The sequence below is a fragment of the Castanea sativa genome, chromosome 7, assembly GCF_040712315.1.
Source record: "Castanea sativa cultivar Marrone di Chiusa Pesio chromosome 7, ASM4071231v1".
Lineage (NCBI taxonomy): Eukaryota > Viridiplantae > Streptophyta > Magnoliopsida > Fagales > Fagaceae > Castanea > Castanea sativa.
In genome coordinates, this window is record NC_134019.1 from 5652886 (window position 1) to 5668484 (window position 15599).

The 15599-nt window shown below is 33.2% G+C and overlaps 2 protein-coding genes across 2 annotated transcripts; one reads left to right on the forward strand and one right to left on the reverse strand.

Moving 5' to 3' along the window:
• The first annotated feature begins 448 nt into the window (after positions 1-448).
• Positions 449-3489, forward strand: LOC142642606 (nifU-like protein 3, chloroplastic). The gene is made up of 4 exons (XM_075817000.1): positions 449-909; positions 1029-1146; positions 1718-2016; positions 2964-3489. Exons 1-4 carry the CDS (start codon positions 790-792, stop codon positions 3153-3155), a joined length of 729 nt encoding a protein of 242 aa, XP_075673115.1. The 5' UTR covers positions 449-789; the 3' UTR covers positions 3156-3489.
• A 1362-nt stretch (positions 3490-4851) lies between these two features.
• Positions 4852-9300, reverse strand: LOC142642359 (uncharacterized). Its single transcript, XM_075816712.1, has 3 exons — positions 9003-9300; positions 8589-8759; positions 4852-5298 (listed from the first exon to the last, which is right to left on the reverse strand). The coding sequence occupies exons 1-3, from the start codon at positions 9185-9187 to the stop codon at positions 5052-5054; spliced, it is 603 nt and encodes a 200-aa protein (XP_075672827.1). The 5' UTR covers positions 9188-9300; the 3' UTR covers positions 4852-5051.
• Positions 9301-15599: the final 6299 nt, after the last annotated feature.

Genomic DNA, 15599 nt, shown 5'->3' on the forward strand with positions numbered 1-15599 from the left:
CCAGCACCTCTTGCACTATTCATGGGACATGAACAGTGCATTAAGACAAATAAACAGTGTTTTGTGAGTATGAACAGTAACCGAAATTTTTTTTTTATTGTTTTTAGTTTTCAGAAAAATAAGTGGTATCCAAACGCACCCTTAGGATTAAAATTGTTAAAAACTTAAAAAGATTAAAACAGGTCAATCTAACTAAGAGTCTTGTAACTTAATGACATTACTTATGACATTAGAACTAAAATTCAAACCTCTCTCCCATTGTTTCAAATCATATTATCTTATAAAAAAAACCTAAAATGGATGGCACTCATCCAAATCCAATACATGGATTTATATGAGATTGGATCTGTGGGCTATATTGTTTGGGCCTGGACACTATAAAGGCCCAGAACAATTTCTAAAGTATATATTATCCTTTAAACAGTGGAGAGAGAGAGAGAGAGAGAGAGAGGGAGAGAGGTTTTCTATACAACGTGGCTTCATTTGTTTCATAGCAACACAGATTCTATCCACAGAGTTTGGGAACACAAAAATCAGTTTAGCAGTTTTTTCCAATTCTCTTTTATCACGATATTCATATTATCAGCCAATCACAACACACTTACTATCAACATTCCCACCATACCTGCTTCTGCAGACATCATAACTGTCTGAACTACAAACACAAAATCAAAAAAACAACGAAAGTTATAAAACAAAATTCTAAATTTGGTATTGCCTTTTGATTCATTTTAGAGAGAGACTAAAAGGGTGTATATATATTGCTATTTGGTACCCACTATTTTCTCAATGGTGGGTGCACTCTTAAACCGACCACAGGGTCTCAAAGCAACACCAACCACTGCAATATCTAGCAATTCCCTTCAACAATATGAAAGGATTTCAGCTACCCATTTAGCAGTTCTCAAGGTTCTTACAACTCTTTCAACAATTTCATTGATTTGATACAATATTCTTTTGGTATTGGCTTTATGTGCATAATTCATGATGGTTCATTGACTGACTCAGTTTTTGTACACTCTCGCTAGAAACCCATTTCAGATTCCAGAGGTTTTTCTTCAAAACAAAGTTGTTTTCTTAGAGGTCAGTTCCATAGCAGACACTTCCTTGGCTTCTCTTCAAGTCGAGCTCGTAGGAATCAAGCAGGTAAGTCTTATGAATTACCAATGTAAACTGTGAACATTGTCAGAATGTATATCTATTGGAAAAAGCTGTTTTTGGTTGCTGTAATGAAGTAAATTTTAAGAATTAGAACTAAATGGGGTTCAAATGTTTGATTCATGGCAAATGCTTTTCTTATGGAACTTTAATACTAATCCCTTAAAGGAATTGATGTGGTAGGGAACCTTTTGAAATTGATAAAGAATAAAAACTATTTATGTTAAAATGAAAGGTTAAGAATGATAACTTTCACACAGGAGGTTGTACATTTGGCGTATTTAATCAATTTTCTTTGGTATATTCGTATCTAGTGCACAAAGCTCCACTTGTTTTTTTTTTTTTTGGCCTATGAGAGGCAATTGGTAGGCAGTTTTACCCAAATATTTTTTGGAGAGACTGACTCCTGAATTTAATAAAATTATAATGAAAAAAAAAATGAAGAGATCAATTTTTTTTTTTTTTTTCCTTTTCTTAAGCTATGGTGGGTTAATGAGACTGGATTGAATAAGAGATTTGATCAAGGTTTTGATTTTAGAATGATTTTCAAATGTTGAAGGGCTTGTGATTTCACCAAGCTGTGTCCTTCCATTAACTGAAGAGAATGTGGAGAAGGTTTTGGATGAAGTACGTCCTGGATTAATGGCTGATGGAGGGAATGTGGCTTTACATGAGATAGATGGCCTTGTTGTGGTACTAAAGCTACAAGGAGCATGTGGATCATGTCCAAGCTCAACCATGACACTAAAGATGGGAATTGAAACTCGGCTTCGAGATAAAATACCTGAAATTATGGACGTGGAGCAGATCCTAGACAGAGAGACAGGACTTGAGCTCAATGAGGAGAATGTCGAAAAGGTTAGAAAAGTGGACCTCTAATTTACATAAAATATATTTATTAATTGCATGAAATTGTTTCATGAAAATTTTGCATCACTACATTTCATAGAAGAACTTTTTGGAACTAAGTTGGAGTAGTACAAGAGGCTTGTTAAAATGTTATAGGGGCACTTTAACTGATAGGGTTTTTCCATTTAGATGAGGGTGATGTATTCAAAAGTTGTCAATATATATATATATATATATATATATATATATATATATATATTAGAATGGGTGAACCCAAGGATCTTATTTGGGCTTATCAGAAAACAAGAATCAAGACATGATTTCCAATTTCAAAAGAAGCATGATTCTTCTTCTAGCACACAAGCTGCCACATGGACCAGATTAGAATTTCCTAAGTTCTCTTAAACTAAAAGCAACTTCAAATGATAGTTACTACAGATCTTGCAAGGAAGTTGAAATTGAAGTTCTACTGTAGTAGCACAACTTACATAAATATGCTAATTGATATGGGTTTCAATTTTTTTTTAAACATCTCGTACTATTACTGTTTTCACAATAACCGACTGGGGACTGCAGAAGTAAAACATCAATTGGAAACTTGAATCCATAAGGCTCACTAAAATGCACGAACTAGTCAATTGGACCAGGAAATCTCACATGTAGAACAAGGTCAAAATTTCAACTTCTTGGTAACAAATCAGTAATATCAAACTGCTTGCTGTTTATTCATGTCTCTGCAATGGATATAGTTGTGATTAGTCATTCACTGATGACTTCCAATAATGAGTTTCTGTAAGTTTTTCTGATCACATCTATATGGCTGATTATTATTATTACCTAAATATCGATTTAGACAGCTTATAATATATTTGTGGTTGGGGCAAGGGGGATGTAAAAGAAAAAAAAAATGATGAATCGGAGCTTAAATTGGTTTTTTTTCTTCTTCTTCTTTTCAGGTTCTTGCTGAGATTAGACCATACCTTGCGGGTACAGGAGGTGGAATTCTTGAGCTTATTCAAATCAATGACTATATTGTCAATGTTCGGCTTAGTGGACCTGCAGCTGGAGTTATGACAGTCCGTGTTGCTCTAACACAAAAATTGAGGGAAAAAATACCCTCCATTGCGGCTGTCCAGCTGATAGAATAAGTGAATAACATATAAACTGAAAAACAATGTCTATCACAATCAGAATATAGCTTTACATTCATATGTTTAAGAATGTAATTGGTCATAAAAAATTTTCAACTTGGAAAGATCAAGTTGCCTCCTAAGCTCTGATACATGCTTTCCATGCACTTCAGAATTTATAAGAAAATGAGCTGGGTGGCATGATGTAATTACTTAGAACTTTAGTACTTTCCGTATAGTAAGAATGTCATTGAAGTCCATGGCTGATGGCTGAGGCACTAGATTTATTGCTGATCTACTCTAAGCAATTGTGATTTCACACCAATTTGTTCAGTCATACTGGTTCATGCTATTTTGATTGCTTTACAAAGCAAGATAGAGATACTCCAAGGAAGACTGATTTTAAGCTTCAATGTCAGTTGGTTATAGCTCAATATAATGGAGGCAGATTGCTCAATATGTATAATGAAAGCTGCTCATTTCCTTCTCAATGTTTCTGGTAGGTGCTTTCAAGGTCAAAATAGGTGTGGAAAGGTGCTTATACAAAGTGATTATAGCTACACTCTAGCAGGTTGTTACTTCAGGACTTCTTTCTCCAATCAAACAGCTAACTTTATGTGTACGCATATTTAAGCTATAGGGGCTTAGGTTTTTCATTTATGAATGAAATGAGGATGGATGTGGGTGTTCTTGTTCTTATGATGAATGACAATGTCAGACTTGTGAATCTAGCTGCTGCCAAGGAGCATCAAAGGATTCAGTGTTCATCTGCTGCATGGTAGCCTCTCTTATAGAGTATAGTTGCCGACTAAAGAAGGAAGGAAAATGAATTCACACAAAATCATTTCAGTACTGAGGTTAACGAGAAAGAAAGGGGAGAGACTAAAACTGGTGGTATAGTAACAATTGGACTAACTGATGGCAGATCCTGTAATTTATCTTTAGAGGGATTGGACTAAAATGCTAATGATTAAGTATTCTTCTGTTTTTCTTTTCTGTTTTTGCGTACCATGTGTTCTGCTATATAGAGTTGTACAAAAAAATTTATAAATACAAATGAAGATTCAAATGAGGTGATTTTACATGTACAACTGAAAGTATACATCAAACTTGACAAAAAATTGCTAAGATTTGGGATAAAAAATTAGATATCATTCGTCTATCTCTTATCAAATATTGTGTAGGTACATGCTAAGAACAAAAAGAATTAAAAAATTTACAAAAAATAAGTATTACCTTTTAAAAGGTGTAGCCTATACTCTTGTAAAGAACTAAAATCATCAAGTATCTAGTATCAAATATCAAATATGAATTGATGTTTTTAGTAATTTCCCTTTTAATATAGAGAACCAAATTAAAGTCTCCCTCACACCAACAATTCTCCCTCCCCTGCTACATGATTTAAACCCTATGCATTTTTGTTTGAAACACTAGGAAGTGTCAATTTAGTTACAACAGAGTTTAAAAATCTTTGAAGGGATTAATGTGCCCCCAATTCCCACTTGTCATCCCTTTAAAAATCTTTATCAAGAGATTGATGTCACAGAATGACAGGTTTGAATTCGAGTTGGCTATTTTTGTGGCATCGATTGTCCAATTTTGTGAAGAGGGCTAGATGAGTGGGCTGAGGGAAAGCGGTTCGATCAACAAAAAAGGAGATTAGCCCCCCTAGAACCTGGCAAAGTCACTATCAATGAAGAAGGGGCAGCACAAGTAGTCAACAAAATAAATTACTGCATTTATACTGTTATAAGTTCCTGTAAACAGAGAATTACAAGAGCGTTTCTCTTCTCTAGCACAATTATATTACATAATAATGGTTACAAATACAAGTTGGTGACTAGATGAAAGTGTCTTGTAGTCGCTTAAGTAAAACTTATATAATTAAAGCATCAAAATAAGTTCTATCTGCCACTAGTAATCATCATCATCTTCAAATCTTGATCCAATGAATCTCCTCACAACAGCAGCTGCAGCACCAAGAAACAGAAACAGTGCCAAAACATCAAATCCACCTCCAATGCCAACGGCAACACTTGGACCAGGTGCAAAGAACGAAAATGGTGACCAACCCCAGCCACCAAAAAATGGTACGCCATAACCATACCCGTACCCACCGACTAAAGGTGGGGCAACTGGAGGATTGATGTAAATGTTAGTCCTGCCAAATAAACTTAATTATATCAATGAACTGTTGGAGGATAACTTGTTTATAATGTAATTAAGTCACATTTTTAGATGACAACCAAAATAGAATCAAGAAAAAGACAAAACATAAATGAAGAAATTTATTAAAAATTCTTACAGTGATCCGCCATGTGATGAATAAAAGAAGCCAATACAATATCCATTTATAAGCCAAAAAAAACTTATTTAAAAAATTATTCAGCATTGAATACTGGTAATACTATCAGCATAAGGATATTCTTCTGTGCTTCAAGACGTGCTAAGCCACAATAATCTCCCGTACAGTCAATGGAAGATCCAATCCATGAAACATGACTTTGAGTTGCTTGAATTTAATCATTCTGAGCTATTAAGTACAATTAGGAAATCTTATTCTGTTGGACACCATTTCTCTTTTCCTATCTCATTTAAGTAAGAAACTTTCTCTTTTAATAGATCCCATACTGCTATTTGGCTGAAACTTTTTATAGGGGAAAGCCTATGGTGTCTAGACAAATTAAACTTGTTTTATAACTAATGAGCCAAAGTGAGCAAGCAATATCTTTTTTTTTTTTGGCTGGGTGTGAGCAAGCAATATCTAATCACTCATAATTGAATAGTCTCAGAGTTTTCCCAATATTACACAAGTGATCATGTCACACTTCGTACGCATAACCCTCTGAAGCTCAATTTCCTTTAATTTTTAAATTTTTACAATCATTTTCCTTATTAAATCCTGAAATCAAAATTATTCCACAGGTAAAAAAATTTCTAGCCCCAAATTTTTCTATAACTTCCAATGAAAATTTTTCCTACTCAAATTTGGGTGCAAAGGCTACCGTTTATATTCATGTTGGACTGTGTAACAAAATGAAAAAGATAATGGAAAATTTGGAGGATGCTTTAATTGCTGTGATATTTCACCTTTAGCAGTGAGGGAATTTTAGTGTCCCAATCTTCTTTTCTTCCTAAGGAATTTCTGGTAGCTAATGCAGCAGAGGATTTAGGAACAAAGTAAGGCTTATGGGAAGGTGAGGACAATTTATAGAATGGAGCCTCCTAGAGTAGCTGGAAGTTTGCTCCTGGTTTCTACTGAAGACTTGTATTTTATGCAAATAGGTTCCTTTTGATAGTGAGTTTCATTTCTTCCCCCTGGACTAATTGGCTTGGTGTCCCAGGAGCTTTGAGGCATCTTGATCTTGTTTGCAAATTTCTAAATGGGGATTATATCTCTCAGCAATGACAAAGGGAGTGTTGGTTTGTTGAGGGTTCATGAAAGTAAGATTCTGTATACCTTCACTAGTTCACTTAGGCAACTCATCCTGTGTCAGAACAACATCATAAGTTGGGTGCCAAGGTACAACTCGCTGTTCAGAGAGGGATAAAGCAATTTCTACAGACCCTAAAGAATGATGCTAAGTAGCCATTAAACATATAGTGCTCCTTGGAGAGTCAAGCCTGAAATTCATGATATTTGGATATAGAAGGGACTAGCGAGAAATAGAATGGTAAGAGACATCAAAGCTGCCACAGATTTCTAGGAGTGAACCACGTGATTCTTGAGAAAACAAGGCCGTAATTTGTGGAAGACTGACATGTGAAAGCTCTTCATTGCATGAGGTTATTACACAATTTGTATATGTCTTATGATTTTTTTTTCTGAATTTCTAGTACAATTTTCAATAAAATTAAGTTGGAATCGAGAGGGATTGCGGTCATAGAGACTATTAAGTTCTAAGGTTTCTCTACATCATACTTGTTGTCTAATTCTATCAAATACTGATAGGGTCTATTACATAACCACATACCACTAAGCTAGCTTAATGTAGGAGACAGATCCATTGAATTAGAAATATCTTATAATCCTTAAAAGAGGCTAAGTTGTAAGTTGTCATTAAGGGATAATGTCAAGGAATATATTCTAAGGCAATTTTGGTATTGTAGCATGTCTGAAAATACAAGGGAATGAAGAACATGATTGAACTAAGTCAAACCGAACCAGAGAGACAAGTGGACTAACTGAGGGCCACAAATCAGAGTTCTGGAGTACAATCACTGTCCAGTAGGTCAGAATTTTGAAGCTGTGTATAAGTTAACAGGGCAGTTTGTAACTAAAAAGCAACATCTCTAATCATCAATTTTCACCTGCACACAGATCATAATCACTTCTCAGATTTTATCCCAGAGTTTGCATTTTCTAGCAAAATTTAAGTCACTGCAACTGTCACAAAAGATTGATTCCTTCTCCTCATGACAGAAACTTTACCACACTTCTCTAAAATTTATTCCATCTGAGTTGTAAATTGATATATACATATGTATTGACCATTCCAAAGCCCAGAAGTGTTGATTATGTTAACTTGGATTAAGACCAACTTCAGTCACACTTGTGTTTCAGTATAAACAGATTATAGTTGCCATGTCCTGATGATTCAAAAACTCCATTTGAGAAATCGGGAAGTTGGATGAGAACTGGCATTTTAGTTTCTATTATAGCATGAAGCCTTCAATTTTCAAGCCTTGTTACTCCTCTTAGAAACAATATCAAATTTAGGTATTTAACCACCAACATGCACACCTTCACCCAGGTTGGTTAGCTTACTTATTTTTCTTGGAAGTCAAGCCTTCTCCAAGTCCTATGTGGTTAAGGACTTTTGAACCTTTTCCCTGTACACCTCAGCCTTGTGAAGATAGATATACACACACGCACACACACACAACTAGCTCTTTGTTTTCTAAAAAAGTCATAACCATGTGAGGGCAAGGTGTATTTAGGGTTTTTGTTTTGTGAGAGTGCCTTTGCCCCACTATTTTGATCTCCCCAACTTCTCAGTTAAATTTTCTCTTTTTCACAGTCATGGATGTATGCCTAAGGCTGAACCATGTTGTTAGTACATCTCGTGTGTGGTTGTCTCTTCTTTCTTCTAATATTGTTTTGTTCTTATCGTTTGTTGTTGAGATCTTTCACAGGCCCATCACAGTGTTCACAATCAATCTTATGAGGAAGTAACATCTTGATACTCTTTTGCACTACAAGCCCGAACATAAATTAATAACTCTCACTGTTAAGGGGACCAATGATATCTGATAAACAGCACTTTCCAACTGAAATACGTATAGTACAATAATCAAGCATGTTCAGCTAATATCTTCAAGTCTATTAGAGTGATTTCCTCATTACAAAGTCTTTCTTGAATAAATAAGTCCAACCAATGTGATAACTAATACTAGGTACTAACAAATTCAACCAAATCTTAGAAACAGTGCAATTTGTATTCAAGTTACCTCGAATTATTGTTGACTCTAGGGGGTGGGCGAGGAGCCGCTGACCGAAAAGCCTGCCCCCCAACTCTGCCACCAGTTTTTGCAGCTGATGCATCATGAACTGAGCCCAGTGTTAACACCCCAGCTGCCAGTGTAACTATTGCCAGCTTTGCCAACTGGTTCTCATTCTTCCTATGAACCCCAATACACAGCACACAAAATCGATAATTTATCAGGGTATTAGAGCAAGTGAATCTCAGTTCAAAGCTGAAGAATCTAAGCCAGCAGTGTTAAAACAATGATTAAATTCACCGTTTTCTAACTAACAACTTAAGCTAATAATATAACAATAATAAAGACAACACAACAGGTTGAAAAGGAAACCAAAGAAGCAATACCCAATTGAAGGAACTACCTTAAAAATGATGAGATTACCTTGGAGAATCAGAATCTTGGTGGTCATCATGGGATGGATGTCTGCATGAGATAGTTTTAGCAGAGTAGAGAATCTTTGTGTTGGGTTTGTGGTGGGTAAGTGGATTACTGAGGGCTTTGGTAAGGATGCTTTGGTGAGATGAGGCTATGGTTAAGGATGACATATTTGTTGTTGGCAGTAACATTATTGTAACCAATAACTAACACCAGATTCTGGAAAAATGTAGTTATGTTCTACTCTTATAGTCTCCTACTGCCACTGCCTTGAGATTTTTTTTAAAGAAAAATTTTATCTTTTTGTGAAATGAAATGAAGAGTCTTATCCTTTTCATGATGCTGAGTCTGCCACGTGGATATTTATGGCTGATACGAATTTTCAAAAAATAAATAAAAAATGTGATACTCGATTATCAATTTTATTTTATTTTATAACTATTAATGGGTCATTCCAATTTTTTTTTTCAGACCAATTTAAATGGTAAAAAATTGCAAATTTGAGATTCTCATCTTTTACTAAAGATTAAACTTACATGCTAACCACCAAACCAGGTCCTTTGTTGAGTCATTCTTAGATTTCATATTATATTTATTTTAAGTTTAGATTATAGTTTTTCAATTTATCATATTTCCTCTCCCTTAATCTATTATTATTTTATAATTTTATTAATGGTTCAAGAATTATGCGAATATGTAATTTTTAAATTTATGTTTTGAAATTAATTTTATTATAGACTAAAATATTTTTTATTTGAAAGATTACTAAACACAATTTTTGTTATATTTTTTATACTTTATTTTTTCATTAAAATTATAAAAAATGGTGAAAATTCATTTGAAAGTTGTTTAACTTTTAAAGATATTTTAAAAGTAAAATTTGTCAATTTTTATCATTTTAATATCTTTGTTTGTATTTTAATTACTATTAAATTAATTTTGACATTATCATGGTTCGATCTTGGTTGAATCTTAGTTCAACCTTAAAAATCTTGAATCTCTCATTTTTTTTTGGTTTTTTCGAATGGTCCAAGATAGACCTAACAAATTTTAGATCGATTGGATTGGGGTTAAATCGGGTGCAAAATTTATGACCTTTACCAAGTCCTCTTAGGGTTGGGTTAATTAGTATCACCGGTAAATTTTGTTCACATGCAAAAATTAATAATACTAGTAAAAAGGAAACTTAATTACTATTTTAGGTAAAAACACAAAACTCACTTTCTATATTTCACTAGAACTCATTTCAGGCATTTAACTTAACTTTTATTCAATTAAGTTCTCTAAATTTCAAAAAATTTCAATTAAGGATTTTCGTCAGCCTCCATTAATCACCCAAAACAGGATCATTTTGGTTACTTCAAAACATTTAATAAATAAAATTATTATTTTATTATTATTTCAAATTTAGAAAATAAAATAACCTTTTATCATACAATTAAGCTCCTTAAATATTTTGTGAAACTTTGAGTGTCGTGAATTTCTTTTTTTGGTACTATTTTTTTAAGTACCTCTAGCAAGGCTCCTTAACAAACATTCAAAGAATCTAGATAAAGCCTAAAACTTAGGTAGTCTACTATTGTGAACCAAGCTCAATAAAGGGTTTTCTGAAAAAAAAAAAAAAAAAGTTTCAGTAAAGGGATAAATAGCCAACAAATGGAAATAAAAAGGAGCAGTGGATTAGAGGACAAAAAGGGGCAATCAACATCAATGCAAGGTTATAAAAACCCTTAATTACAACAAATTTGTAAGGAAATTCACCCCTTAAACAATCAGTTTTTGAGGTATTTAGGCCATCCATACTGTTGCCCCCCAAATTAAACAACAGCAAGTCAGCAATACCTTTACTAATGTGGAAATTGCTCAATAAAGAGGAAAGCTACTACCTAGTGGCTGTTACTAACCATCAAAAGTTTTAGAATGTCAAATTCGTATGCTCCTACCAAGAGAGAAATGTGGAGTATAACAATGGAAATTGCACAAAATAATACGATCCCTTTCTTTATTAAAAAAAAAAAAAATCCTTTTTCTTGTTTGATAAATCGTTATAAAAAAAAAAAAAAGAATTTTCCCCTTTTTGGCATAAGTACATGATTCATGCAATAATCTTACCCCTTAGTTTCTTTAGTTCCACCCTATATTGTATCTATGTAATTAAGTTTGGTTTAAGAAGCATTGACACAGATATTGATACAAACGTGCAATTATATATTACAACGCTAAAAAATTTAAAACGCCACAAAGTGTGGATATCCAGATTAATTAAAATAAGTTTTATTTCATAAAAGAAAAAGTTTTAGGTATTTATTTATTTAGTTATTGCATATTTTATAATTATTTAAAAATTTTCAAAATAAGTGTAAAAAATTTTAAATTATATTTTAAATAAATGTTATATTTTAATAAAAAATATTTATTTTTCTCCCAACATATCAACACACTGAGAACATGAAAGATTATTCACAATGTCACACGTGGTGGCCTTAGGCACATTAACATACTGAGTCCTTCTTACAAGTTGTTAGGGTACTTTTTTTTTACAACTAATTTTATTTAAGTACCATCTATTTATTTTCAAATACCACTAATAAGTTATTGGGTTTTCCCAAATAGTTTTTGCTCAGTTATTATGTTAATCACAAATATTTCATATCTCATTATTTAAATTGGGTCATGATATAAATTATCCCAAAAAACTCATATTTTATCTAATTTTATTATCATGATTTAGCTAAGCCCAAAACCGGCTATGAGCACAATACACACATCCTATTCTATTTAAAGTCTAAGAATACTTATGCTTGACAATATTTGAAAAGCTCATTATTCAAGTCCATGACAAAACAATTTTATCAATGGAATCCGAATCCATAATCAAAGCTCATGATTTAAACTCATGGCAATTTTATCAATGGAATTCAAATTCATAATCAAAGCCCATGGTTTAAACCCATGACAATTTATTTATCCAAAGTCCAATTCTCATTAACAATATCATAGCCCAATTTTCATTGGTAATATTAAAAGTCCAACTTACGTTAACACCATTAAAAGCCTAAGCTAACTACTTGGCACTATTTTGTGAAAAGTCCAAAGTTATCAATACTTGGCAAAATACTATATCATATATTTCACTTAAAATCAAGTGATTAACAATGTTTTAAGTTCTTAAACCTATTACTACAATATTACAAACCTATGAAATCTATCTTATAAAACCCATGGTTACCATTTATATTATGTGACATTATTCATTTTTCCAAAACCCATGGCAAACATATATCAAGCCTATGGAGAATTATGAATTTTTGTTACTAATATAAAAACCCATGGAAAGTTATGATTTATTTTAAACCCATAATATTTATTTATTTCATACCATATTATAAACCCATAGTAACTATTTATGTTATGTAACACTATTCATTTTTCCAAAACCCATGGCAAACATATATTAAGCCCATGGAGAATTATGAATTTGTGTTATTAATATAAAAACCCATGGAGAGTTATGATTATTTATTTTAGACCTATGACATTTATTTATTTCAACCATAATTAATAATATAACCTCATGGAATTTATATAAGAACCCATGGTCACTATTTACCTTATACATTCTTAATATCTATTTCCAAAACTCATGATAATTATTTACCTTATTATGATTATTTATAGAAAAAACATGAGAATATCACATTATTCCACTATAGTGGTTGTTACCATATTTTATTTGAAACCCATGGATATTGCCTCTATTTAAAACCCATGGTAAATATTATTCTCAAGAAATATTTCCATGTCAATATTTAAAAGCCCTAAAGAAAATATCATTTACAAAATAATCCATAGCAAAATCATGAGAAACTACACAAGTTGTTATTTAAAGCCCATGAAAATTAATATCCAAAACCTATCATAAATATTTATTAAAGCTCATGGATTCATTTTATTTCCACTAACAACTAAAGCCCATGTGAAATAAAAATTCATGGCAATATATGGTAGCTTTGCCATTTTGTAGGGCTCACAATGAGAAAGCAAAATGATAAGCCCAACTGGAGAGAACCACCAAGTTAGAGGCCCACCAAAATACTCAGCCCTCATGGCTAAGCCCAACATGAAATCCTAGCCAAAACAATCCATGTGTGCAAACTGACCCCGTTGGAAAACTCTATTCAAATCTGCCTTCCGCTGGAGGTCACCTCAAGAAGCAACCAAGCTCCTAAACCAAATTAGGAGCTGGCCACTTGTCTCACTGCCAACTGTGACGTGAACAGTACCAGAGGCTGACACCTAAAAGCTAATGGGCAATAAATAACCTTCTTCCCCAAGTTTTTGTCACAACTCAAGGAAGTCATAACCAAGACCTCCAAGCTCATGAAATCCTCAACCAAGTAGTTTATTTTATTACTAAAAATGTATGTAATTGGTTTATGAACCAAGCCCATGAATCCTAAAAGGGAAAATTTGGGAACATGTGGTTTGGAGGGCATAAAAGGGATCTCCAGTGAAACCCTTTGAAGTGGACTTAAACTTTGACTTCTGGCTTGGGATATGAATCCTACTTCCTAAGATCCAAATCTTAGTTGCAGCACTAAAATTCCTCCTTAATACCTGCCTTAATCCCATTGGTTGAACACAATCTTAGAATTCTTAGCATTTAATGCAAGGTTATTCTGATTTTTACCCATGTGTGACATTGCCCAAAGAAGCAAAACAACCCTAAAAACAAATCTCCTATTTTAGGCCAAATCCTAGGATAATTAAGTCTGTTGTCCTGCCCCTGATCAATCCTACGTTTTTGGACTTTTGCTAATCAATCTCTTAAGCTTCACTATAAAAGGGAACTACCATCAACTCATGGAAGACAACAAATCTTATCATAAAATTCCTCAGCCATCATGCTATTTTTAGCCCATAAGTCAGTCCCTTAGTTCAGAAACTCGACTTTAGTCCATAAATGCTCATATGCACTTACCCATAAACATCACATTCTATCTTCTCGGAAAATCCCAACACCTTAAAATAGAAACACCAACCAACTCCTTCTGATATGCTTAGCATTTTGCTTATGGTTTAGCTTTTCCCAAGCTCACAACTCATTTCCCTCAGCCCACACTCGCTTAGATTCAAACATTCCCTTTCTTTTTTCTGTATATTCACAGTCCATAAATGCTTCCTAATTAGTCACAAACAACTCTTTACCCATTAAAGTCTTAACCTCAGCATTAACTCCATCACACCACCACAAGCTTAAATACCCACTCACTCAAAGTGGCCTACACTACCTCATTCATGCTCTATGTATATATATTCCCCAAAATCTTAGTTCAACATTTGTTGCACTGAGCTGGAATCTCTCTCTCTCTTCATTTCATTCTATTTTTTTTCTTCTTTTACTTGTAACTATGAAGCCTTTAATCCTTGTTTATTGTTATTATGATGAAAGCCATAATGTTTTGGATACTATGGAAGTTTTCCTTTATGTTGACTTGATAATAATAAGGAAAACATATGATTTTATCATGTAAACGCACTTATTAACCTATCAGAAATCTACTACTGGAGGTCTATCATATTCAATACTAGACCATTTTTCTTCTTGTGTACTTGCCATAATGGACCCATTTTTATATTAATCAACTATGGAAGAAATGCATAATTTTTACTATGCAAATACATTTACTGATTTTCCAAACATCTACCGTTGGACGTTTCTCTTGCTTACTGGTAGACTATTATTTAAGCACTTGTTGTGGTGGGCCATCCTTTGTGCTAGTTTATCTTTGCACGAGGTATTTTGGGGCCTTATTATAATCTTTGTTGGATGTAACCTAGACTTTGAGCAAAATGGGTCTTTCACACTTCACTGATAGCCTTTGGGCCATGTTCTAAGCCTAAAGTCGAGTCTCAGTCTTGACTCCCCTAACATCATATGGGCAACAAACGAAAAATGCCCCAAACACAAGTTAGTCCTTTGAAGTCTTTTTTTTTTTTTGTGCAGAAATGCTTTGTCCACAACATTTTCATAATACTTTCACCACAAATACTATGTGGCATGTTGTTATTGTCTGTTACTAAAAGTAATTTCAATTATGGATTCAAATTAAAACTAAATTTGTTGTGTAGGTTCCCAAGTCTTGGTTGGGATACCATTGAAATGCTTATCGTTCTTTGGTTTTGATTTTTGGAAATTGTTAATAGAGAAATATTGTCTTCTTAATTGCATGGCGGCATTAAGTACAATAAGATCCACATGAATGATGTGTATAGTAGTTTGTTATTTTAGTTGGATTGTTTAAAAATGCGTATCAGGAGAATTTAGTTTTGTCACTTTATTTGGTTCAATTTCTGAGTCCTCTTGATGAGATAATATTGTCTTGTATTTTTACTTGTTATGTGAGGTTCTTAAATATTTCTGCCAAAATTTATATTTTTGATTTAGGCACTAATTAGAGTTGGAGATAAAAACTATTTACATTATGGTAGTTCAATCAATAAGACGCTAAATAGGTAAAATTGTTAGAAATTATCAACAAACCAAAATAGTACTTGGGTTATGGTGTTAAGCAGAAATTTTATTTTATAGGTGTTTGATAT